At 45.7% G+C, this 27,627-nt stretch overlaps 1 protein-coding gene across 1 annotated transcript in view; it reads right to left on the bottom strand.

Moving 5' to 3' along the window:
- Positions 1-27,092, bottom strand: part of LGR4 (leucine rich repeat containing G protein-coupled receptor 4) — a 58,498-nt gene extending 31,406 nt beyond the window's left edge. The window contains exons 1-2 of the mRNA XM_048948257.1: positions 26,583-27,092; positions 6,090-6,161 (exon numbers count right to left, since the gene is read on the bottom strand). Of these exons, the coding sequence (XP_048804214.1) occupies positions 6,090-6,161; positions 26,583-26,767 (257 nt within the window). The 5' untranslated portion in view covers positions 26,768-27,092. The remainder of the gene's footprint in view (positions 1-6,089; positions 6,162-26,582) is intronic.
- Between the last annotated feature and the right edge of the window lie 535 nt (positions 27,093-27,627).

Genomic DNA, 27,627 nt, shown 5'->3' with positions numbered 1-27,627 from the left:
GCTGAACACCGACTACAGGTGACAGATAACAAAGAAGCTTCAGTCCCTCTCAAACGTACTTAAAGCTGACATGTCTTGGTATAATTAGACACCACCACGATGAATTTCAGAGTTATTACATGAAAATACACACTAAAAATAATGGAAATTTTACTAAAAATAATGGAATTACTACAATTCATCCCCTCAGACAGCAAAGATGTGCAACTGTTTGGTACAAGGAGAACTTTCTAAGTCACATCAGGAGGACTGAAACCAATCCAGAATAAAACTGATTCAGGGCTCACATAGATAAGAAAACATTAATTAAACACTGGTTGGCCAACGTGTTTTTAAACATCATTTAGCATCTCGCGCAGACCGGGTAGGTGATGTTTAAAAGCATCTTCACTGACTGCGGTTAATTCTACTTGGGAGTCTTTGCCTAAAGGTTTGTCTTGACTAGAATTTGATGGTGCGAGCTACAACATGCCGACACGCTTTCTAAAGCTCCAGCACACACAAAGCAGCAAACGTTCCTAATGTATGCTAGGTGGTCAAAGCCTAGGCTCCCAACTTGCTAACACATGTGAAACCTACACCTCGCATTTTCTTCATTAGAACTTCACCTCCTGGAATTCAGGCTGGAGGGAGCAACTGAAGAAATTGCCTCCTCCAGCTGTTCAAATATTCAGAGCTGGCAGACGGATGCCGAGCGCCCATCAGCTCCCAGCCCCATGCCAGCCAGCTATTTCTGACATCCCATCAAGGGATGGCCCAGCTGACTGACCTGCCAAAGGAGCAGCTGAAGGGAGCTCCCCGCCTGTCCCACGTGCATTCAGTGGGAGCTGGATGGAGTCTAGCATGGCCTGTTGACTCCAGACATATCAGCCAGTGTCACAAGAGGATGCTTCAGCACAGCCTCGGCGACCACATGGCAGCTAGGCATCAGGAAAACTGTTCGTTCTTACTTTCCTACTCAAGATGGACCCACTGTCTCCAGCTTCCCCTCAGTTGCATTTACAAAAGAGCGAAGAATCACACCATCAGGCAATCCCAAAAAGCACTCTTCCCAAAGACCAAGCCTCCTTCCACCCAACGCTCCGCAGCCAGGTGAGAAAAGACTGCATCCCAAACTACCGGCTCAGCCTTGGTGGCCTTGGCCTCACTCCAAGACGTGTCTTATTCACAAAACCAACATAATAAAAGAGACAGACGCTCCCTCTCCCTCCTTGAGGATAACACAACTCGGTGCCGAGGCAGAAATTAGAAGGAAGGGGATCATCTAAATTACATACTGAAATAGATACTACAAAAGCAAGCAGCTGTGACGTCTCAGCCAGGTGGTCATCTTCAGCTGCAGTCAAGAGGAAAAATAACCCTAGACATTTCCCTTGCAGATACTTCCTGATTACAACCTTATGGCAAAAACATTCCGTTTTCCACTGCCAGCATGCATTTTAATTAATCCTTACACTCTCAAAATATATTTTGTCAATTAAAAGCCACAATCAGAGACTCTGGCTGGGGGAGGGGGTGAGTGAGATGTTTAAGAAAGACCTCTTAGTGCTGTAATCAGCACGGATATAATGAAACAGTCATTCCGTTCTCAGCTGGACTTTTTCTTTTCCTGAAAAACTACAGTTGCATGCTCACTCTCTGGCTGTTTACTCACCTCTCAAAAAGCAGATGAGCATTTCAGAAAGGAGAAACCTTTTATTGATTAAGACTTCCATTTTGTCGTTTTAATTCTCTGGAACCACTTTCACCCGCTAATAAAAGCCTCAATAAAATAACAATCTGAAGACACCATCACAGAAGACAGACTCTTTTGTATCATATGAAAAAAAGCAGAAACAAAACAGACCTTGGCACAGCACACATCTGCAAGGTCATCGAGCACTGCAGCCTCTTGGTGCCTTCAGGAGTGATGATTTTCTGGCAGTACACTTTTCAAAACTACAAGAGCCAGAGGGCAGCGAGCATCTTCCTCACCCTCATAGAGAGGGGGTCAGTGCCCTGCTTCAAGGCTGACAGCTTCAGGGGGCAGATGCCTTACTGTTTAAGCTCTACCCAGGGCAAAGAAGAAGGGAAGGTTTTAAAACGTTGAAAGGGGTGGAAACCAAAACAAGGTAAAAAGGTCATTAAGTCAGGGAGACATTTGCTTTAAGTGGTGCAAGTTTCTGAAGTCAAAATAGAAAACTGGCCAAGAATAAAAATCACTGCAATTTGCTTCCCTGAGAGACAGCCATTTATAATTAATCCAGCTGATATTTCACCCATGCAGTGAATGGAAATCACACAATCAAAATCCCTTATGCTACTTCAGATAATTTTATATGTTACAAGGAACTAAAACAGTTTAGAAAAGCACCAAAACATTGTGCAGCCCAGCTCTTCTACTTAAAAATTCACATTTGCAATGGTTTCTGCTTTCTAAAAACACTACATTATCTAACTATATTTTCCTCCTCTAGCTTTCTATAAATATTTTAAGGTGTGGTTAGAAAACTGCAGCCAAATTCTTCAAGGATTTTTAGTTTCCATACCAACTTCAGGGCTGTATCACATTTATGTTAACATTTTTTGGAGAACACACTTCTTTAACTGCTGTGGCAAAGCCCTTGGTGGTCCGCTCCTCACTGGCTCTGACCATTGCTGTTTCAGTCATTTGCAAATTACTTCCAGATGGGTATCAGTTACACAGAGATGGAGAATTTTTATAACATATATAAATAGTGCAAGAATCCCACAAACACATGGTAAGTGCACTATGCTGCAACATGCACAAGCTGGTGAGCAGGGGCACAAGGAGCACACAACCCAAGGGGCTGATGCTGCTTGCAGATTAGCTGGAATGCCTGTTTCTGCTAGTAGTACTCAGGTATCATCATGGCACAAAAACTCAGATGGTATCTGCAAATACAACACTTTGTAGGGCACCCAGTGCCCTGAGCACAGCCAGTTAGCATCACACAAGGCAGTCTTCTTCCACTTGGCCTCCAAGCGCCACTGCAGAAGGCCATCGGTCACCATCATCGGTGTGTTGGATCTACCAGGCTTGTGGAGATGTCTCAGACAACCCATCATGCCTGGAAACAGCACCAGATGCATAAGTTTAAGGCACCCAAGTCAGTGCCTCGGTGATGTGGCATCTTTAAATGAAGCAGCCAGCTTTCACACATCTGGTATGCTATTCCTCTCACCGTTAGTTGCTACTACAGGATTTGGAAAATGATGCTCTGAAGACTGTTGAGACTACCAAACTGCACAAAGGAAATGACAACCCCAATATTAAAGAACTCCTAATGCATTTTTAATCCAATCTTCTCCACATGTGCACCACACAAGACTTGACCTCCTGCATAATACATTTAATTGTGCTCCATTTACACTCAATTAAATTTTGCGATACTGTTTTGCAATACTAATTCTTCCAAGGCTGGAGGATTTGACAAACAGCAGGGCTAAGGAATGATACAAAGAGAAAGGTGTCTGGGGCTCATCCCCAGCACGAACGGAGTTACAGCTGTTCTCGGTGGTGTGGTACTCACTGAGTTCCCATTAGTTTGTGGGATTCTCATTTGCTGTAGGCATGTAATTCTTGGGAAAAGTTCTAGATGGAAAAGTTGCTCTCAGCACAGATTTCAACACCACTGTGCTTTAACTCTGTCTCTCTTTCTTTGGCATTGAGACTCACACCCAGGTCTGTGTGCTGAAAAAGCAGTTTTATTAGTGCCTGGCAGTCAGAATTTGGATCTGTTCAAGTGTAAACAAAATCCAGGAAGAAAGTTTGAAAATCATCTGTGAGTGCAGAGGGAAAATTGTGGTTGTACAGCGGGAAGTATGACTGTTCGTTCTAGAAACAACCAGGAAAACTGAAGACCAGGAATGTCTGTATTTCTGTAGCCCGTCCCACAGAGAAAATGGAATCAGCAGAATGAAACCCAGGCGTGTCTTGTTTGGTGCTGGCTATTTCAGATAAGAAGGTAAGCTTTTAAAGCTTTTGGGTGTTCACACAGAACTCTCAGCTTAATGCCAGCCTTTTTTTTTTTCCCTCCTGAGGAATGACATGTCGGAATTCGGGGGGACAACGAGGTGCGTGTAGCAGAGAGCAGTTAGGTTATAAGCACACAGATGGTGGCTGAAGGCTCTGCCTTTTTTCTTTACCTCCTGACACACCCCTGGGTTTATGGAAGTTACGCAATATGCACACCCACCAGTTATGTTTTATTGCTTAATTACTTCTAGGGAACAAACGAAGGCTCCCACACTCATCTCAACTTGGGGATGGAGTTGAGAAAACAGCTTTTTTGGCTGTTTCTACATGTGGTGTGAAATAGGACTTAAACGTTTTGGGGAAGAAAAGCACTACAAATATAGACTAACAAAACAAGATACATACATACAGTAGCACATATTACAAAGCACATAGGGAGCGCTGGCCAATACAAGAGCCAAGCAAGCTTCCCCCAGGCCTCTAATTTTTTTTTTTTTTTAATTGATTTCTCAAGCCATGCAGTAGCCTTTCTCATATCATGTCAATCATGCAAATGCACCATTTGAAATCCTGGTAAATAAATCTTTCTCCACGAGGTATGCTAGAATTTACTATAAATTTAAGCTATGCTTAAAGTAAGATGTAAGCAAACAAAACTGGTAAGCAGGAAGAAAAGTACCACAAATGCAATTCAGCTGACGTTCACAACTGCACTGAAAACCAAACCAGAGCTACTTAAGCACAGTGGAAACAGAGACATTTAAGTGTATTACCAATGGCAGCTGCTACACTGTCAGCATAGACCAGAGACCAAAATTCAAGCAAAGGTAGAACTCCTTATTAGACCCAACAGTGCAGCTGCAGCAGAAGGAACACACACAGAGAAGCCTTCAGGAAGACAAGCTTTTTTACAGCCATCTCTATCAGCTTCTGCATAGTTTTGGTCCACTGAGATGGAACAGATGTATCAGTTATAACATAACTAGAGTCAGAAGATTCCAGGTTTTATCTGTCATTTTCCTACGGTATCAGTTTAACCTGCTGCCCTCTACAACTGGCTTTTTTTTTTTGTTTCAGTTTCCTTTTCTTTAGAAGCTGGAACAACGCTTCCCTACTCCGTAAGGGTTTGTCTCTTCTTGAGAAATGAACTGTTATTTCCCTGAGATGCATTTATTGAAAACAGAATCTCTTAATATGAAATTCACAGTTCCAGTCTCTGCAAAATCACAAATGGGGACAGCCTTATTTTGTATTTTAAATAGTCTTTGACATGTGAAATACTACTTTGGCATAGTGAAAATGCAAGAGCAAAAAGTGGTTTTGCCTTCCCTGCTGCTTTTTATTGGAGGTTGAAGCATTACCCTACTTTACAGATCAGGAAACTAAGGCAGACAGAAGTCACTTGTCACTGCTTACTGAAATAGTAAGTCAAAGCCTTCCCCGTATTTATCAACTCTGAAAACAGCTCTCAAACCCAATCCCATTTAGTGCTATGCTGTTAAGGAGTGATTCAGCTGCAAAGACAACCCAGTGAACGCTTCGGTTCAGCAAAATACTGGGCATGTGAGCACGGGGGTTAAAGTTCAGAAGTGCAGGTACCACCTAAATAAAACCTTAAGGTGAGAGAGGGACAGGTCACAAGTGGGTTGTGGGAGCTGGAGAGCGATAAAAAGTCCTGAACCACAAAACTCAAGGTTCTGAAGCAGGTCAGGATGTGCTCCTGAGCACTGCCTCTGCAGCCTGCAGGGGCAAAGGGAGCAAGCTGCTCAGTAAATGAAACAACGTGTATTTTATGGAAGTTATGCAACAGCTATACTGTAGCTCCATCGGAAACAATGGTAATTACACACCTCTCATATCATCTTCGGATAACACTGTAATTAGGATGTGTCATCACTCTAGCCGTGATTAAAATAATTACCGTAAAAAGTCCCTTGTAAGTAGCATTTACTGTTCCGGTTTCCAAACACGTAGAGGATTATTATTTCTTTTTAAGGCATAATTGCTTTCTCTGTTCACAACTTTTCTCAGCGCTGTTTCCCCAGCCACCTTCCACTTTTACACAGCCATAGGATGTCGTAGCAAAACGAACTCGTGCAAAAACACTTACAGTTCTTCCAAGTAGGGAAAGTTCTTGAACGCATCCTCTGGTAGCCTGGTGATGTTGTTCATGCTGACATCCCTGTGGAAGAAGAAACAGAGATTTGTCAGCAAACGGTAAGAGATTTTCACACTGTAGGAAAAAAAAGTGGTGGAGGTGGTCTGATAACAAACAAGCTTTCAAGCATCAAACTCCAATAACTTTCTAGAAATATTCAAGCCAAATTTTCAAAGGCTAGTAACTTAAGACTCCAGCCCCAGCAAAAAAAAAAAAACAACCAAACCTTTATCATGAGGTGTTGATAAAAATGTTTTCTGCTAACAAAAAGACCAGAAGCCTACAGGGTACGCATGCATGGTAGAGTCAATATGGTGCTGTTATCCCCAGCACTGATTTTCACCAACTTCCACATGCACACAATTTCAACACATGGTTAAGGCCGCTCTAAAACCACCGCATATGAGAAAAAAACTTTAAAGATTATAGCCACCCAGCATTCAGATTTTCACCCCACAATGCCTTCATTTAAAAAACAACACACAAAAATAAATTGGGACATGCAGTGGGACTCAAACAGCTCCTGACAAACAGCTTTTGGAACAGAAACATGTCCCAGCTCCACCACTGTCCTTTTTTTTCTTTTCCTTCCTACAAAACCTATAGGCGTCCTCAAGGTAATAGCTTTAAGCAGATTTCACTCACAGGCCATGAGCAGAGGCAGGCCAGCAGCAAGTGCTTACATGATAGGTATGCAGACCTGTTCAGCTTTCTGCTTTCCAAATGAGGAATAAGTGGCAAACTTGGTGCCGTCACCTCAGTTCACATCTATGCAACCATCACAGATAATCTCCTCCTAAAGCAAACCATTACTCAGTATAAGAAGTAGCACAAAACCAATTCAGCTCGATAATTAAACTAATAACTGCCTAATACCAATTCAGGAAACACCACCAGTTCTTACTTTATACTTTGCTACTTCTTTGTTTAAGCATAAATTCAGTGAGTTTAAGGAGAGTCAGTGATGCTCCTTGGTACTGCTGTCACTGGAAAGCACTTCACAGTTGGACACATTGCAGCTTGTCAAGGACTCTGCATGCAACACACAGTGCCTCTTAGGACAGAAGCATGCAATCCCATCCATCTGAAAGCAACAGCCCTGAAGTTCCTAGAGCCAGAAAGGTCCAATCTTCAGAAGCATCCCAGGCAATCCTCAAAAGAGTTGATGGAAATCACGTAGACATCTTGCATGGCTGGCGTCCAAATTCTACGTAATTTCAGTTTTCTTTGGGATCCGAAATTAGCAAAGAATGCTTTGTCTGTAGCTCCAAGCGTTAGCACCTATCATTTCAGCACAGTAGACTCTCTGGACATAAGCACTAATCAGAACACCTTAACAATGAAGATTTGAGAAGCATCGTTAATATCCACAAACTCTAATCTCATTTTCAGCACAATTGCATTTCTAACAAAAAGACGCATTGTGATTCCAAACTCAGTACTACGATATGAACGTTCAGGGTGTACCTACCCCACTGCTCTGATGCAAAGCTGGTTTTCTTACCAAGTTGCCTCAAACAGAAGCGACAGCAGCAGACAGGTAGCAGGGGCACACTAGGGTTTGTTCTTTGGGGACTGCTCTGCACGTAATAGCAGAGCAACTGTTAAAAAACCCTGCTTACCCTGACTTTCAGTGGTACATTTGAAGCTCAACTACGCATCTTAAAGGCGGTGGGTTTGCACCCCAGACTTGCTGCTGGGATAGGAGCTCCCCAGCACACCACACTGCGGGCCCAACGCCGCTGGCGGCGTGGCCAGGCAGAGCTGCAGCTCCCAGCAGTTAGCCATTAACTCGGCTTATCTGTACGGAGGAGCTGCGCAAATCCCTGCTCTCTTACCACCTTCGGCTGGGGCAGGTCAGGGCGTGATCAGGCACGGAGCTGGCACCGAAACTGCAACAATGAGCAGCCCAAGGTGGCAATGCGTTGCACAACATAAAGCTGCACGGAGGGGATGGCATGAATCACGGCCCTATCGTTGCAATTAGTTTCGCCATTTCAGGCAGAAGAGATTAACAGCAGTAAACAGCCTGCTTCTCCCTCCGACAGCACTACTGCTGGGTGGCTGAGCCATCAACCAGGCTCGCACGTGGACAACAGCTGCGGCCTACCCTGCAAGTTTCAGTCTTCTTTCCGGACAAGGGAAACAGAAAGGAGGATGAACCACAAGCATCTTGCAGAAACCTACCGGGCAATATTGTTTCATTCTCCCAGGTACAGCAGAGCCTGATTTCTCCCGCCTGGCAAAGCTACAGCAACACCCACTAATGAGCACAGGGCAGGAGAACAGTGCTGGAGTGTCTGAACTAAGGGACATCTACCTGCAGTAGCCAGCGACTGAAAAGGAAAACCTCAGCCAAAGCCAGTCACAATGGGCCACTTAAAAAATAAACTCGAAATACTTCTGTGCTCCCCTACGCTTCATGAGCGGCTAACTTTTTTGTCCCTCCACCTATATCTTTTGTGAGCCTTAGAAGGAGAAAGGGAAGGAGGGAGAGGAGTGTTTGTTGAAGGAAAGAAGATCGTGTTTCAACAAGGCACCTTTAAAATCCTATAAAATACTCCCTCTGAGCAAGCTTAACCTGTTTGCTGATAGATAATAGCATGTAATACTGCAGGCTCCATTCAGTCTTTTCCAAGTTCTGGGCCCTCTGCCACTGAGCTATTTAATTATAACACTTACAAAATGATTTAAGTAGAGTTATCTATATTTGAATAAAGCCCTCCCACCTACTTGTACAAAAACAATTAGGTAAAAGGTCCTACTCTTATGTAAAATTCCCCAGGTAGTAACACTGATCTAGCTTCAGTAGTAATAGGAAAAGCTACAGTTGTTAGTATTTTTTAAAAACTCAAACATTAAATAAGCCAGATTACTGAAAATGTAATACAACACAGTGCTGGAAAACACTCAGCAACAGTGCGTTGTCCATTATCACAGGGAACATTAAAATCACAGTAATGGTTCCTGTCCCCCTTTTTAGACAGTCAAAGAACTGTTGGTCCGATACGCAGCTGTATGGCAGTGGTCATCACTTGGAACAGAATCCAGGTTAAGTCCAGCCAACAAAGCTTCAGAAAAGGACACGAGGGCGCAAGCCAGTGCAAGTCCCAAAAGTGCTTCTCTTACGACCTCGTTACTGCCAGTCACGCACCTCTACCAGCAATCAAATAACAGCAAAATTCAAACAGGACAACAGAAGAACAGTTCTGGCTGCACAAGGTCTCACAGGAGAGCTGTGCACACTCCGTACTGGATTCTTTCCGCCGGGCCAGCATCAGTGCTTGCTGCATCCACAGTAATGGGTCAGGAGCTCCACAGACAGACAGCAGGCTGGAGCAGAAGCCGAGCCAAGTGAACCAGGCTGGTTCAAGCAGCGCTGCGGGGCTCAGTGTTGAACCCCTTGGAGGAACGTGCTCACAGGATGAAAACCAATTGATACACAACCAAATCATATCCCAGCAGGCAGTCGCAGCGGAGACCAACAGCTGAACTCCACCTCAGCTTCAGAGTTACTTTCCCATTTGGCCAATTCCTTCAGGATAGATATAAAAACTCTCAGGGGACAAAGCAAGTCAGTTTACATTAACAGTGTCCCACATCTTAATCATATTTGGTATGTAATGAAAGTGCAGAAAGCCTGGAGGGTCAGCAGGTAAATTTTAATTAAATTCATTCAATTAAAAAGAGAAAACGTCGGGCTTTTTTTTGTTGTTGTTGTTTTCCTGTATATCCCTGATAACAAGAAGCTAACAATTACTTTCCAGAAGTGTTACTTCACAGACACCACACTGAACACTAATTGCCCAGACTGTGAATTCCATTAATGCAACTACAATATGGGGATCTATTATATGCAGGCATGCCAGCCCCAGCAGCTAAAAAATCACAAATGCCAAGGCAAACAAACATCAAGAAAAGGAAAGATGATGCCCACAGAAAAGCCTACACTTGGAAAGTGACCTTGCAGCAGTGTCTGAATTTCAAAAATGGTGACGTGATACGTCAAAAAATTTATTTCTTACCTTTTAGACATAACAGAATAGAATCATATAATCATTAAGGTTGGGAAAGATCACTAAGATCATCAAGTCCAACCATCAGCCCATCCCTACCATGCCCGCTGACCACGTCCCTCGGTGCCACATCTTCATGGTTCTTCAACACCTCCCAGGATGGCAACACCACACATTTCTCACTGCAAGGTTTGCTCACCTTGACCCGTGCCATTAGTTAACAAGCATAAAGTAATGGCACACAGATGGCCCAGTGTTTGCCACTGAGCTTAGAACTTGTATTCCCCAGCTTCTGATGAGGGCTAGGCAGGGGTCAGCCCAATTACCAATGGGCCAGGGCAGCTACCCCATATCCTCCCATTCTTACTGCCAGGCCTCAGCACAGTTTTCTCCTTCCAGACTTCATTTACCACTTCTTTTAATTAGAAAAAATGTTTGGAACCGTGTTTTGAATTACAATAGATGTTATTCCTCATTAATCTTAAATACAGTCTTATTGCCCCTGAAATGACCACAGACCTCCAGTGCTTGAAAAGCCCAGAAACATTTTCTGGACGCATAACTTAATTTTGCACTCACAATAAGCATATCAGTCATGCAATTTATGCAAATGTTTCCTTTTCCACTTCTAAGAAACATTCTTGTAAGAAAGGAAATATCCAAATACTTCAAGGCTTAGTCAACCTCTTCCCTGACCAAGGCATTAACGCTGCTGCATTCCCACCCAGCAAACACACCACTGCTTCCTACAGACCCACAGCACCTTATCACCTTTTGTTTGCACTGCAGCACGAAGCCAGGAGCACGGTTCAACGTGTCACCCTGACTGGCTCTGGACAAACACTTGGCTGCAGACACTCCTTGCCTGCAAGGTTTGCTGCTCACCTGAGCATTCAGCCACTCGAGAAGTTTTCTAGGCAATGCTCATTTGTGGATGAAGCACGTAATTTTCTTCCTCAGGGAGCCATTGCCATTCAGAACAGCCACAAATCCTGGCTAGAGAGGGGGCCAAGGCACACCGCAGCTTTAAGAAATGAGGTACACGGAGCCCTGCTTCAGGAAAAATACCTCAAATGCATATGCATTCTGTTGATGCCAGTCAGCCTTGGGCATTTTGCTGAAGCAGGACCTAAAACATTTTCACTGACAGCCACAGAAAGGCTAAAAAATGCCAGACAGGTCTGTTCCTGCAACAGAAGCAACATTCCCCTCTTTCCCCACCATATTTGTCCTTCCTTCTTCTCATGTCACATCAACCTGTTTTTTTCCTCCAACATGATGTCTTAGCTTTCTTTCAGACACAGTAACTAGCTCTAATGTACCCTATTCATGTGTCAGTCAAGCCATCATCAAGATACTGGAGGGAACAATACTTGTATGCAAAGACCTATTTTGGACTGGTATTTGAGTCACAGTGGGCCAGCCATTAAGCAATCACACGTAGGATTAATGGTCTCTGTTGACACATGGTGTGGAATTAACCAAGAGAGCTCCAATGAGTTATTGCTAAAGGGATCACAGCCCGGAATTGAAATACAGCTCGAGTTCCTGTGCTCCGCCATTCACTTCTTAAGAGCCACAAGTTCGGTGTGGGATTGGGGCTGAAGGAAGAGCTTATTTTCAGCTGGATAGAGAAACAAAATGCCTTTCGGTGTAAGAGTATTTCCCTTACAGATGTAGAAATTATTTAAAGCAGAGTAAAATGACACATCATTCAGGTTTTGGTATTTGCTTACTCTCTGACCCGGGGAGCGAGCACAAAAACTGGCCGTGACTGCATCAGGCACAGCAGACAAACAGCCTAAGGGTACATCTGTGCTGAGACACTCTTCACACACCCACAGGTATCTGTTATAGGATGGGACCAAGTGGCCCTTGGGAGGCTGTGAAGAAGTGTTGGTGGAGCAGAACAGAAGCTGGCACCTTCCACATCCAGGGTCTGTGCGGGATCCTGCGCGTCACGCTGCCACCCCAGCTCTGGGCACGGAAGCTTCCACGTGGTTCTATCAAAGCACTCTCTGACTTCCACGTTCTTAAAAGCCATGAAGTACAAACCATCATTGACATCCAAGGCAGCTGGGATACTGCGCTCGCCTTAGTGCAGACTTGCATCCAAACTATTCTTAATAACCAGCACTTGCTGGCAAAACTGGAGATGATCTGTAGAAGCCAGCCGAGGTGACCAGAAGGAATTTTCAATCCATAAGCCTCCACGCACAAATCTGACAAGTGCAGCCTTGTTGTGGGGGAGAAGAGAAGACAGCAACAGGTTGTATGCTTTAGGCTACAACCTATGGCACCCCCAGGGTGCAGTTACACCCTATTTGCTGACAAAGAAAGCTGACTTGTGTTCCACTGTGTAATTGCTTATAGGCAGCATGCTGTAATCAGATCATTAAGAAAAATCAGACCAATCATCTGGATATAAATAATAACCCTTCTGCTTTCTGTCCTCCCTACAGGAAGAAGGGAAGGTACTAAAAAAGGCAATGAGGACTTGACAACTAAAGAAGACACAACACACAGCTACATCATCAACAAAATCAACACCAAATTCCCTAAAGAGTTTGACAAAAAGACATTTGTTGTGCCTTAAGTAAATGAAGTTTAACACCGTGCTTGCAGCCCACCTCAAACAGGATGGTATCTCTATTTTCATTCATGAGTTAAGTCAGTCCCAGGTTAGGAACATGTCAGAGTTTTAATTTAAGGCTAAATCCAATACAGACACTCCACACATGTGACAAGGTCAATGTTATGTACACAGCTATTGAGGGAGCTCTCAAGCACTTTTCCTCTCATCAAAAGCTTTTGTGAGCAACTGCTGCTGAAGTATTAACGACAGCACCAATCTATGTAACCTAACCAGCTTAATAAAGCCCATCTTGCTTTCTTTTTCCTCCCCACCTCCCTTCTCACGTCCCTGCTCCTCAGCCACAAACACCCACAACATGCTGAGCTCCACGCACAGCTCCAAGGGCAATTCCAAGCAGCTTCAACGCCTCCGAGGGCCCAGAGAGCCAGGCTCACCCTTTGGACTCCAGGACAGCACATCTCGCTCCTCCTAGCAACAGCCCTACAACAAACAGTGCCAGCCCAGCGCTGCTGGAGGAGCTGGCAGCCTCTGGCCACAGCCCCGACCAGGCACCACCAACTCTCAAGAAGACGGGGATACAGCTATGGATACAGCTATGGATGTTTCTGACAGAGCCCAGCACTTCAAATCACCAACACAAACGCAGCACTATCCTTTTACATGCACACACGTATTGAAGTCTTCTGCTTTCGCTTCATCGTTTTGCTCTGTTACGAAGGAGCACGTGAACGGCTGCATATTCAACTGCACAAAAAAGCCAACTTCAGTAACTCCAAGTATTTTGCATTTTACTCGTTTTCTGCTGGTTTATTTTGGTCTGCTCATCTGTCCCACCCAATGTTTAGAAAGCAACTCGAGCCTCAGAACTCTGGGTAAGCCCGACATTTTTAGGAGACCAAAGCAAAAAAAGGCAAAACAAAATTAGCGTATGAACACAGTCACTGATAGGATTAAGTCAGAACAGAAAATATAAACATTTCAACCAGACCAAACCTATAGACAACAGTGCCAACCTTTGGGGATTTTTTTCACTTGCATAACACACATAACTTGGATGCAACTAAAAATTATTTCTGGCAAAAAAACAACAACAAAAACAAGCTTTTTCTGCAGTACAGCTCTATAATTATCTATATGCTGTGGGAAAACAAAAAGCACACAGTGCTGCTTTCTAGTGTCAAAATAGATTTCATGGCAGCACCTGGAACTGCCTTTATAGAACTCAATGTGCTTTCACATGGCACTTTCTGAGGCATCTCGAGCTGGCTAATGACAAACAAGCTACTCAGTTTTGCTAAGATGCAAAACGTAGGGTTTGGTAATTCTTAGTCGTCAGCTATGGCATAGCATTTTAACAGGAAAGTAATTCCCAATTTGAGTAAAAGGCTTTCCACCATGCTGAGTTATGCTGGTTTCAGCTACATTCCTCTTTTTGATCTGAGATGTATGGCCAAGTCCTCTGCGCACAGCAAAATACAGTGGTCATTCACGTCCACCCTTACCTCCCAAGGAGCCTTAGACACTAACCTAAAGGAGAGCCACACGAAATGCCTGCCAGGACACTCTCAGAGATCAGCTACAGGTTCAGCTGGTCAGCCCTTTCACTGCCAGCACATCTGCGTGTGCTGCCATCACTGCCAACACTGCACGAACAACTTCAGAACACTGCTCACACACAGTTCATGTTCTCAGCAGCTTGGCAGAGCTGGGGCCCTGCCCTGAAAGCAGCTGACGGATGACAAATATATATATACATACACACATGCACACACTATCATTATAAACCATGGCTAAATGCAGACTTTGGGTGGCTAGAGAAGGGGCCCCCACTGCCACCCTACTGCAATCACCAGCAGGCCTGCTGAGCAGCTAAGATGGATTTTGGCATAACAAACCTCAGTGGATGAACTGTGAACGAGACATGGCTTCTTTATCTACAACTGCCCCAAACTGGAGCAAACATCTCCAGGATCAACACAGTTGCAAGCCCAGTTCATCATCAGCCAAACCTTTTCATTCACATGACCTAAAAGCATAGGTTCCAACAAAGATATTTGAGGAAAAAGTAAAAACAAGGGTGTAGGAAAGGCCATTATAACATTCTGAACTAACTGACGGCGATGTGGGAGAGGAGGCTGCAAGTTCCCAGCTCAAAGATGCTTCCTGAGGTCCCTAAATCTTGCAGTTGTGGGCTGTCTGCTAGCTGCAAATGTCATTCTGCAGCTATATCACAGAGCAGCTAAGCATGGTCTGACGACCATAACAGGGTTAATGCACACTGCAAACCAATGAATAAAATAAAATAAACACCCTACAGTTAATCTACTCTGTCACACAACCTGAGTACACTGCTAGCACAGGGAACCCAGCCATTTAGGCAGTCCTACTCCAAGCCAGCATATTCACTGTAGTTTTCAATAAACATCTACACAAGTCACTGGAGGGGAAAAAAAAATAAAAAAATCTGTTTTCTTTCATACAATTCCACAAAACTAACTGTCATCACAACCATCCTTGTGGCAGAAAAGTCCATATTTGCCCGCAGTTAAATCCGTCTGCAGCTGCCCTGTGGAAAAGACAGCCAATAATTGGCTTCTTTCACCTCTGTTAACCACGAACAAAAGTGTCATTCAGCTCCCAAATGGACAGAAGGCACCAATGGATGGGCAGCTAGCTGAGCCAATGGGCTGGAATAACAATAACCCTGCAGCATTTTCTTTTTCCTTTTGTTTAGTCTTTCAAAGCCCTTAATTAAGACCCTCACAAAGCACCCCTACAGGCTCCTTTCAATGAGGCATTACACGCCTGTTTTCTTGTATTTAAGGAAGAAAAGTAACAGGGATTTCTGAAACACATTAAGCAGTATACACAATTTCCACGTATTCACCACCGAAATACTGTTACATTTCAGCTTTTAAATATTATCGGCAATAAAAGACAAGTTGGAGTTTGCTGTGTCCCCTCTTTGCTGTAGGTTCCTTGCTATTTTAAGGTAAAAAACACCAACAGCATGCAGTCGGCCATTGATGTGCCAGAAGGGCACGGGGCTCATCCAGCCCCACGGCGGGCAGACAGACGGAACGGATGGACGGACGGACACGGCCAGACAGCCCTGGCGGTCCCAGCATGGGCTGAAAATCGCACTTCTCTACACTCTGGTAGGCTCTGCTGGCTGGAGGGGCCTCTCCAATGATCAGCCTGCAATGCACGTGGAGGTCTTCAGCGTGACAAGGTGCCAGCAGACCTCCTGAAAGCACATGGTGCTCCTGGGCTTTGGCTGCGCCTCAGCAACGGCAGCCTCTCTGCTTCCTCTTGGCTGCTGTTTGTTTTACACTAACCCAAGAGCCAGCTGCTTGTGCCCATATTTACACAGCCCAGGAAGCAACTTGCCTTTCAGGAACCGTCCTCCAATGTTAGGCACCAAAATCCCTCTGAGTCTTCACTGAGACGGCCGAATTAATGGCCAACAAATACCCAATGGCTGTCACACAGCGTTCTTGCTTCCTCCTGCTACACAGAAATAGGATGTAGGTCTGCAACAAGGTAAGAAAAAAAAGAAAGGGGATTGGAAATATATGCATTTTTGAACTCCAAGTGTATATTTTCAGGAAGCCTGTCCACCAGGACTTGTTACAGCAGTGATCTTGCTGGAATTTCAACGTCGATCAAGCAGGAATTTGCTCTCAAGTTGAAGTATAAGAAGTAATTTAAATTTCAGAAATGAACATGAAGCATCATCCTAGGTATGTTTGGTGTTATTAGATACAATCCAAACTCATACTGTGCCAATACAAGTACCCCAACAAGAGCACCTGACACAAGACCCTTCAAAACAAACTCCCAAACCACACAGAATCACACAATCGTTTTGAGTTAGAAGGAACCCTCAAAGGTTGTCTGGCCCAACTGCAAGAAACAGGGGCACCTACAGCTCCATAAGGTGCCCAGAGCTCCGTCCTGCCGCACCTTGCACGTCTCCAAGGACAGAGCATCCACTGCCTCTAGGAAACCTGCAACAGTGTCTCACAACCCCCTACTGTAAAAAAAAAACTGCTTCCTTATGCCCAACCTCAATCTCCCCTCTTATTTTGAAACCGCTTCCCCTTGTCCTATCACAACAGAACCCAAGTTACACTGGAAGCAACAAATGCCACTGTTATAATATAGTGCAAAAAAGCAAAACAAGACTCAACTCCTCCCTCCCATGCCCAAAAAAGCCCCAGGCCCAGCCACTCAAAGGGGAAGACCTGTCTCTCACTAGTGCACGGCCCAGCACTCAATACTGATGGCTCTCACAACCGTGGCCTAAAAGCATAAAATAACATGGCCTGCTCTGCCAGCACAGTGGCTGCACAGGCTGGTGGAGGACTGCTCCTCCGTGCCCGTGTTCCCAGCAGAACGAGCTGCACCAGCACACAAGGTGTCCTGCTGGCACAGCGTCTGCCCAGCTTGCTTGGTTAGGAGTCACATCCCAGATGGAACAGTTGTGCTAACCAAATTCAGCAGAAGAGCTCTGGGCCTTCTGGATTCTCCCCTGATACGAAGGAAAGAGAATAATGCTTACCATTGCTGACACAAGAATCTAAGAACACTTAGTGTGTTTTCCAGTTTCTCAAAAGAAAATTCATAAATCTGAATGAAATCTTTCACAGGAACTCTGACAAAATTGAATCTGATAGCTGTTGCTTGCCATTATAGATAAACGAGGCCAAAGAAGCACTTGTTATGAGTAATCTTATTGAAAAGGTCAAGTTCTTCCTTCAGTCTCTTCAGCACTCACATGACTACACTATTTAAACCTAAGTAGATTTTTATCACGTCAAGAGAAAAACAGCATACTTAATGCAAATCCAACATCACAAGTATTTACATGAAAAACAAAGACCTACCACATGAACTATCTAGCCCACACTCTTTGCAACAGAGATTAAGGCTTGTCAAGTTTAATCATGTACACGAGATCAATTCTTTATATAAACACATCTAATGCACTTGCGATGGAAAAGCAGGAGACCCACGGAAAGCAATCTAAGTGATCTACCTGCACTTCCAGCCTGCCTGGCTGTGCGCCCTCCTGGCAGCACGCATTTTGATTCCCAACAAGAAAACTGGACTTGTGATCCTCTGCTTCCTCAGCTACCTCCACACAAAAACACACGGCTATGCACACTTCATACACACTTTTCCAATACCATCCCTCTAGTTTTGCCTGTAAACAACCATCAGGATATAACAACGGCAGCTTAATGGAAAGTCATACATAACATTGTCACATTCAAAGCACTTGATCTTTCCCACATATATGAAGATAGTCCATTTTATAAACACATTTGCTCTGTAATTAATAATAGAGTTAAATAACTTATCCTAATACAGGCACCATCTATCCCAGGGATCCAACACAAACTGAACTTTTAATCACAAAATAGTTGTGTACAGTTACACGGCATAGAAGGCAGCATTCCCATCCCTTTGATATATCAGATGATATATTTTGTTCAGCACACAGATTAATATAAGTTGCAGAAGACAAAGCTGCTAGAACTAATTCTGCACTGCCCCCCTACCTAAATGATTCTTCTCTTACTGCCTTAAAATAAAAAGATTTTAAGGAAGAAATATCCAATGATAAAAAAAAAAAAAAAAAAACCAAAAAAACCCCCAAAAAAACAGAAAGATGTAATCCTGAGAAATTTCCACCAAATTAAATATGTACTTATTTGCTATCACAGGAGCAATCAGTCTGGCAATACTGCATCACATTCATCTCATATGGAGTCACACTCTTTTGACGTTTAAATAGTATATGACTAAACAGCAGTTGCTTGTAAAAAGAAATGGCTGAATTAATGGAAGTTATTTACTAATTTATATTTCCTTTTACCTGAATCACCTCACATGCAGCACGAGAATGAGGTGCAAAGCAGTGCTTTTCTTCTAAGTACCTACTGCCTTTATTTAAGTGAGAAATTTGGTAGTTCTATACACCTAGCAGCTCACTGAAGCTTAACATGAAATGTAAAAGGTATAAATTATGTTTCCAGGACAGTTTCAGGCACTGCTGTGTTTGGAATTGCTTACTGAGCAACGTTGTTTCTCCAAACAGACTAACGTGCAGAAGGGTAAAGGGCAGTGAAGGTAATTATTGGAAGGAAATCTCTCCCTAGGCCAGAAAAGAATAATTAAGCTTGTGCATGTTAAATCACATAGGGGAAGTTAACAATGAAGTAATCAAGTACAAACGACAGTAAGGCCTATCCACAATTCTCTTGAAGGGAAATTAAGGCAGCAAGGTTGTTTCAGCAACACAACCATGGCATCCCCAAACTGTATTCATACTCTGTATATACGCATACACTTCCCCTAGACACACACACACATACACTCTCCCCCCCCCCAGAGAAAGCATGCAGTAACCCAGTAATTAAATGAGTGTGCTGAAACCCAGAGCAGTTAAACTGCATTCTGCAAGCCCAGATCCAACATAGTTTACTTATTGCTCATTAATCTCTCCACAGATAGCATCTTTTCAACAGTTAAAAAATGCTTAAAATACACCTGAGATTTTCAGCAGTGGAGGTGCTCACCATGCTTCCACCATTACATGGAGGAAACCATCTTGTTCAAATGGCTTTAACAGAAGAGAACAGGTGAGACGAGCTACTTGCCTAGCCCTTCCTCAGAAGCCTTGGGCTGTTGTGCAGAAACCCAAGGAAAGTCATTTGCACAACCCCGAGAAGATGGTGAAGCTGCAACAGCATCTCCTCCTTCTACACGAGTTGCATATCTGGGGCAGAGAGCCTTTCTAAGGCACAAGCAATGCCTTTTTGCTGGCAAGGCAGCACCAGAAGAGCATTTGTTTGCCTTTTTAATTACACAAACACTCAGTTATTATTTGCTGAAGCTTCTTGGATGACCTACATACATTCCCTGAAAATTAACTGGGTGCTAAGTGCTTTTAAAACAAAAAGCACACATGGAGCATGCACTCCTTCACAATTCAGGGAGCGACAGGGAAATTCATATTCAGCTCATACCTGTTGAAGACAGGCAAGCTGGAGAACACACGTAACCCTCAACACCACAACACTAACAGGATGGAAAGAAATAAGAAAGGCTGCCTTATTTAAAAAGGCAGCTAGAGTTTGGAAAGTCAATTTTGGGTGTTTACCATTCAAGAGATCCACGTAGGCAAGCACATACCACGTTTTGTCAGGAGCAATATTTACTGCTCCAAGGTTGTGGGAAAAAGCTCAACGTACAGCTGCACTCTCACCAAACAGGGAACTTCATGTTGGGGAGAGCAGTGTGTAGACATTCCTAACTGTGTGTTCTCCACAAGCATAACTGAAGCTCATGGAGGAAGATGATTTCACACTGCCCAAGTAATCACAACTTGCACACGGCATCCCTCAGACGTCGACAGGACACTGAACCCTCAGAGCTGCAAATAATGGCATTAAGGAGGATATTTTTGACGTTCCTGTTATCATTCCATTTTCCGTTGCTGATGGCACCAAATCAACCGAGACTCAGTGATGTGCTTTGCCTGAAAGAACTGTGGGATGAAGTCGGTTAGACAAAAATCCAGAGTATTTAGATACATGCATCAACCCAACGTGCATTACGGTATTCTTCCCAGCCGTGTGATCGATTCATTATTAGGGCACAAAACATTGTCTTGTGCGAATGAAGAGACAGCAACAGTACGGGCAGTCCTACTCTGAAGCAGGAATTCTGACACACTGTTGTTTAAACAAAAGTCTTCTCTTCCAAACACACTTCAGATTTATTTTACTGGCACGACTGCTCAGGAGAGATTCTAAAAAGGAAACGTCGGCTTTGCAGCGCAATTGCAGAGGCTGAAGCCATGAACGACTGCTGTTTATTATCCTCAAAACCCTACTTAAAATTCCTAACTGCACATTTCTGGCCCGGAGACCAGGGTTTTGTGGGAAAGATGGTAAAAAACAAACAAACAGATCAACAAACTCCTTGAAACTTCTGGAAAAGAGATTTCGAGCAAGAGTAAGTCAGTTCTGAATAGGTCACTACTTGAAGCTGGGTATTCAAGAAATTTAGTCTCCACTGAACACTCAGCACAGCGCCAGCAGATTTGCCCTTGGAAAAGACATGGATTTTCTACACCTAGCAAGAGCCACACTAGTTCTGTAAAATATTAACAGTTTGGTCAATATTAGCAAATCCATTTTACTACTTTTTTTTTTTTTTTACCTCCCCCTTCTTAAACCTAAGCATTCCAATTAGAATCATAGAATCAAATAATTATTTTTACATGATCCGACAGCGACAGGACAAGGGGGAATGGCTTTAAACTACAAGTGGGGAGGCTGAGGTTAGACTTTGGGCAGAAATTCCTCACTTGGAAGGTGCTGAGGCCCTGGCACTGCTGCCCAGAAGCTGTAGGCGCTCAAGCCTTGGAGGTGCCCAATGCCAGGCACATGGAGCCCTGGGCACCCTGAGCTAGGGGGGTTGAAGCTCCATGATCTTAAAGATCCTTTCCAACTGTAAGCCATGCTATGATTCTATATAAAAAAAAAGAAGATAGCTCCTTGCAAGCTTTTCTAACAAGAGAGAACCAAGTGAAGGCTGGACGCAGCAGCTCTGCCAAGGAGCAGACCCTGTGTGCTGCCTGCAAAGACAGGACTGAAGTATCCCATATGTTTTCCTTGTAGTAACAGCCCTATTGAAAGCACGGCCATGCCGCTCTCCCCGCTGAGGCACTGGGTCAGGCTATTCATGTGCAACTGTGCACATGTCAAGGAGGTAATGGGAACCCCCCCCCCCCCCCCAAAAAAAAAAAAAACTAACACATTTTCACAGGACAAGGTTATAAAATGCATGACCATGTTTGCAGCATCATTAAGCCAAATTAAACAGGTTTAGGCCTCCCCTGCATACTTCAGAAATTGCACATCCATTTATGATTCATTGTTAATTGTGCACCATTTAAAAGTCCAAACACATTTTCTCCAGCCTTTTGGAGTGAAGATAGTCCATGTGAGACCCAGCACTCCTCCAGGATTGGTTGGGGGAGAGAAAAGGAGGAGGTACAGTGCTTACAAAAGTCCTCATATTTGAATAAGAAAATGCTGCGAGTACAGCTGTTCGCTGCAAGGACCTGATTTTTCAGGGCACTCTTCACAACTTCACAAATTCTTTCCATTTTTTCCTCAAGGAAAAGAATTAGCACTTCTTTCCTTACCAGAAGGCAGCACCTTCTGTACAGCTTCTGCAGACCACATATGGGTGGTTTGAGGCTCCTCCCGCATTCTTAACCCAGGGCTTGCAGGAATAAGATGCTGAGTTTTAAAGAGTTTCTTATGTCTCATAATAGCTTGGGCTCTTTTTTTTTTTTTAATCCTGAACAAAATCACCTTCAATACTTTAAAGCAAGAGGTTTAATTAAATGTGTAATTATCAATATTAGACTTGAACAACAACAAAACCTATTGGTACGCTGAGGATCCCATTTCAACAAGAGAGCTGATAATGCCTCGTAGGAATGATCTTGTGTCATACCAGCAGACATCCAGCTCTGCCTCCAACTGGCATCACCTGAGAAACAAAATAAACCTCCTTCTATAGGACAAATGTTTTGCAGTTGTCTTGCCCATTATTTTTGAGATCATGGTTGTAAGAGATACATATGACGAACAGCACAACTTGATTGTACTGCAAGCTTTCTACATCAGCACAAGGCACTGACAGCAGCACTAACTCAGAACTTTGAAAAACAAGGTCAGCTCTTTTGCCAGGTAGATCACATGCCATTTCTGCATGATTTAATTACACTTTCTGGGCACCAACACATGGTAGATGCTCCCCATTTGAATCGTCTGAGTAGGAAGGGACCTTCACAGGTCACCTAGTGGGACTCCCCTACATTGCACGGACACCCAAAGCTCCAGCAGGTGCTCAGAGCCCCAACCCTGACCAAACTACCTTGATGTCCACAACTGCACCCAGTTCTGCGCCCACCACCACTGGCTGCCTCTGAGTCACAGAGGGAACGCTAACAACCGCAGTCACATTTCCAAAAGGGGGTCCAAGGGAACCCAAAAAAACCAATACCACATAACCCAAACTGTTCAGACAATAGTTAGAAAATATCTTATCAAAAAAACTGCAGCAGTATTTGAAAGGCAGGTATGAAATACTACCCAAGAGGATTTCCCTATAGCCAAATCCTGGGTCAGTGCCGCAGCAGATGGCAAGCCAACCAGGTAGGGAGGACAGCCAGGACTTCTAACGTGGGAAATGCTGCTGAAGGCTCTGTTTACATGGGTCTCCTAACATCTAAATCCTCAGCGCCTGAACTGACAGATTTCTTTTTGCCATGTAGGGATGGTTTCTTCTGTCCTACCCTATCCTGCCAATCCTCTCTCACCTCTGTCACCTATTTCTAGGATGATGCAGATTTCTCCAGTTCTTTCCCCAGCTATTTCAGACCTCCCGTCATCCCCAAAAACCCCCAAACCCACTAAGCTGCAGCCCAAAAACTCAGTCTTCCTAACTGAGCAACGCTGAGGCTAACCAGCCGGCAGCCACCTTGCTGCCTTGCTTATTTGCAAAACAAGCAGCAGGCAAACCTGAGCTGTTTGCAAATTCTCCAGACCATAAACACCACATGAGCTCATGCCCATTCCCAACATGAGGATGAGCTTCAGGAACGAGCACCAGGGCAGCAGAAAGGAGGAAAGAGCACAAGCAGACATGGGGAGACCCTCACCGAGCTCCCGCTCCCTCTGAAAAGGAGGAAGGGTGCTCAGCCCTTCTGAAATCCAGGCCAGTAATTTTCTCTGGGTAAATAAGAGCTTGTGTCCTGCAAAATTGCTGGCTTAGATGTAGAATACAAAACAAATAAAGATCCTTGCGGAGGAAGTTTCTTTGGGTTTTGTTTTGTTTTTGAGCCGTTCTACTACAGCTTCCATATTTTCCATCTCAGGCGGAGAGTCACCAGCAAATTCCTCTCGAGAACTGAAGAGCTAATTATTTACCAGCACAAACCTGCTTGCACTGAAGTCCAGTTGTGGTGGTTGTTTTTTTTTCCACGCTACAGACTTATCTCGATATCTGTTCCCCAAGTCACATTTACGAGCCCCTGCCAGTGAGCACCCAAGAAGAAATGACACATGGCTGAAATACGTGACCTCAATGTGCAAAACAAACACCAAATACCTGACAAATCATCTGTTACAGTGGGGCGCCGGGCCTTTTTCTGGGAGGAAGAAAAGGAAAAGAGAGGTAGCAGCCAAACATCAAGTTTGCTGCCAACAGAAAACATTCAAAGGATAAAAATACGCATCAAGCTTTGAAACAGCAACAGATTCCACAGAAGGGTTCCCAGCAAACCAGGGGCCTACAGCACCAGGGCCAGAGGGATACCCAGAGCAGAGACAGAGGGCTGTTTGCAGCCCTTCAGAAACGAGGAATGAGGAACAGGTCGGCTCCATTCCCTGGTTCTGGAAGACAGAATAAGCTTTTTATTACTTGCCAGCGCATCACTGCTGTGTTGCACAGGCAAGTGAAAAACTAAACAGAGTAACTGTAAAACCTTCAAACCTCTCATTAGATAAGGCCTTTCTATCTCAGGAGGACAGCAATTAAGCTACATTTTCCAGAGCCCTGGCTGTGTCTGGACATCCTTTCTTCTCGCGCGGCAGCTCTGCTAGACAGCATCCCCTGAGCCTCCTCCAGGTCCTTGCTGTGCAGACTGGACACCAGGGGATGCAGAGCACAGCAGGTGGGTACCCTGTGAGTGAGTACCCACTGCCTTTCAGTACCTTTCTGCAAATAAAAGTGCCAGGGGACAAAAAACAAAAAACAAAAAAACAAAAAAAAAAAGAGAAAAAGAAACACGCTCACTGTGCTGAATCCAAACAGTACCATATAATTTTGCCATTTATACATAAACACAGCAGGAAATTAACTCAAACGTGAGACAGGGGAGGTACTTCTGCACTGCCTATGAACTGAAAAGAAGGCAATCAGCTCCCTGCAGCAGCCAGAACAACCTGCATGACAATGGGGTCAAATAGGACCCTTCCTCAGTGTGACATCTTCATCCCATGAAGCTCTGGAATCACCCACAGCCGACTGTAGGGTACACAGGTTATAGAGACCAGCAGATAAGAGGGCTGCTTCATCCTGAACACCCAGCCCTGCGGCAAAAGTGGGTAAATGAGATCCAGCATTCTGGGAGGCAACGAAAGAAGGCAACACTGGAACACTTATAGTAAAACCGGAGTGTTTAAAACAAAAATGATAACTGTGGGGTCAATTCACAAAAGGACTGTGGGACAGATGGCTGTCCTGCACGCCCTTGGAAGCAGCCAGGCCCATTTCAGATATCCCTGAAGCCATTACCCAGAACTACTTGCTTTCTGTCTCCTGCAGACCACTCACACTATTTTATTTATTAAGCCCAAAACGAAAATTCCAGTTCTCAAAGCAGCACCGTGAGCACGCCCCGCTGTGACTTCTTCCCATGAAGATGAATGCGTTCCAGCATACGTGTGTGAAGTGTCAGAGCAAGGCTCAGCAATGTGCTGCACTGACTACAAAAGCCAAGCCACCACCACCTCAGCATTATTGCCCAGGCATATCAGCTCACTGGGTGACAGTTACGTTGCAACCAAGCAGAATCCCAACCTTCATAAGCAGAAAACAGGGCAGCTGGTAATTAAGAGCTACATAAACACCAACCTAAATTATACGGAACAAATGGCTGCCCACAGCAGAAGCATCAACTAATTACCCCTGGTCGTGTCCTCCCCACTCCCTCCACATTCCTCCATCCAACCCATCCCCTCCAGACCTTCAGACAGCTCAGATCCAATGCTGCCACACCTCTCTATCTTCCAAAATCCCTACGCTGAGATGCCTGCCTTCAGCTCTCCTGATTCAAGCCCTGTCTCTCCTGATTTAGAAGCAGAGCTGCTGCTCTGATACCACAATACCCCCGATGTGCTGCCTCGCAGCAACAGCTCTCGATCACCAGTGCCAAAACGCAGCCATATATTTGCTCCACTACCACAGAGCACTGTTTGCCAACCTGTTCTGAGCCATCCCTGTGCTACAGACCCTGCTGCCATGGCTGTAATCACAACAAGCCCCGTAGCAGCACTAAGGGGATTTCCTAGCATCACCGTGCTGCCCGACACGGAGCACAAAAAGCTTTCTTCTCTACACACCGCTAAGACGCTTTGCCATGACACAGACGTGTCAGCTGGAGGGAGCGATTTGATTTTATTTCTTTCTTTGCACAGCTCTCCTGGGCGCAGCCGGAGCAGGTTCGGAATAGGAAGCAATAGGAAGCTTGCTACTGAGCATTCTGTATGCTGAACTTCCAGCGGCCTTACTACAGGAGTCTGATTGAAGCGCAGAGCTATCGCGAAGGCACGCCGTTTTTGCGCTGTAAATAAGGGAAAAAGAAAAACAAACAGGGACCAACAGCATCCTTTACGATCAGCACAGCTGGGGAGCGCCTGCTCGGGTTCCAGTCACTCAGAAGCAGCCCTGTGGGAGCTGACCTGCACAGCAACACCAAGTTAAAGCTCTTTGTCAGCCCGATCCGCGACGGCTGCCGGCTCTTCGGACGCACCGATTCCATTTCACGAGACAACCCAACAACGCGGGAAGCCGCCAAACCCAGCGCAGCCCAGCGCTTCTCCCAGCAGCAGCTCCGATTCTCCACCTCTAGCAGCGGAACGAGCCTCGCACCGTGAAGCGGAGCCGCGGAGCTCCGGAGGCGCTGTGCTGCCGGCGCCGCGCCCCGCTCCCACCTGCCCCCCTCCGCCCCCCACTTACAGTGCGTGTGTGAAGGCGCTGAGCCCCGGCGGCACCGCGGCCAACCCCCGGCCGGAGCAATCGACTCCTCGATCCCCGTCGCAGCTGCAGGAGGCCGGGCACGGTGGTGGAGAGGCCCCGCCGCTGGGCCCGGCCGAGCTGCCCAGGCCCCAGGCGACGAGGCCGAGCAACGCGAGGCACCGCATCGCCGGGCACCGTACCGCAACGCGGCACGGCCCCGCCGCAAGAAAAAAATAATAATAACAATAAAATAAAAATAAAAGCGACGATTTAAAACAATACTAAAAAAAGATTATAAAAAATAATGATAAAAAAAAAAAACTAGCACCGCGGAGGAGGACAAAAAGCTCTCCCGGTCGCCGCCCCGCCCCGCCGCTCCTCAGCGCCGCAGGTAGGGCGCGGGGGCGGCCATGGCCAGCGGACCGCGGGGCGGACGCGGAGCGGAGCGCGGCGCAGCCCGGCTCCCCCCCCCCCACCCCTCTCGGCCTCAGTCGCTGCGAGCGGCGGCGGCGGCTGCAGCAGCTCTGCGCCCAGCGCCCAGGCGCGTATGCTAACGAGGCGGCCGCCCCCCCGCCGCTATTGGTGGGAAGAGGGCGCGGGGCCGATGAATATGCAAAAAGAGGCGGGGGCGCGGCCAATGGGCGGAGGCGGGCGAGGAGCGGGGCGGGGACTCGGCCTCCCACGGCTCGGCCCCGGCGGCGCGGTGCGGCGGGAGCCGGGCGCCTCAGGCGGTGGCGCGGGAGCCGGGGACACCGCCGTGAGGGCGGCGCCGAGCCGAGCGGACCTCCGGCGACCTGCCGGCCCGCCCGCCCGGCGGTTAGAGCGCGCCGTGCCGCTCCCTCCCATCTCCACGCGGGCTGTGGAGGCGCGGTCGACGCCTCGACACGGAGTCACGCCGCCCCGCGTTCAGCTTCCCGCTCTCTCGTTTCTGAGAGAAAGAAGGGAAAGAAGACCACGCGCGTCCTCAAGCTCTTGGTTGTGCCCTGTGTTTGTACCCAGCGCTGGAGAAGGGGGCATTAAAAAGGAGCCGCGTCCTGCACGCGGA

Source organism: Lagopus muta, chromosome 6 (assembly GCF_023343835.1).
Source record: "Lagopus muta isolate bLagMut1 chromosome 6, bLagMut1 primary, whole genome shotgun sequence".
NCBI classification, from domain to species: domain Eukaryota; kingdom Metazoa; phylum Chordata; class Aves; order Galliformes; family Phasianidae; genus Lagopus; species Lagopus muta.
The sequence above is the reverse complement of the archived record's forward strand: the minus strand, read 5'-3'. Positions and strand labels throughout refer to the sequence as shown.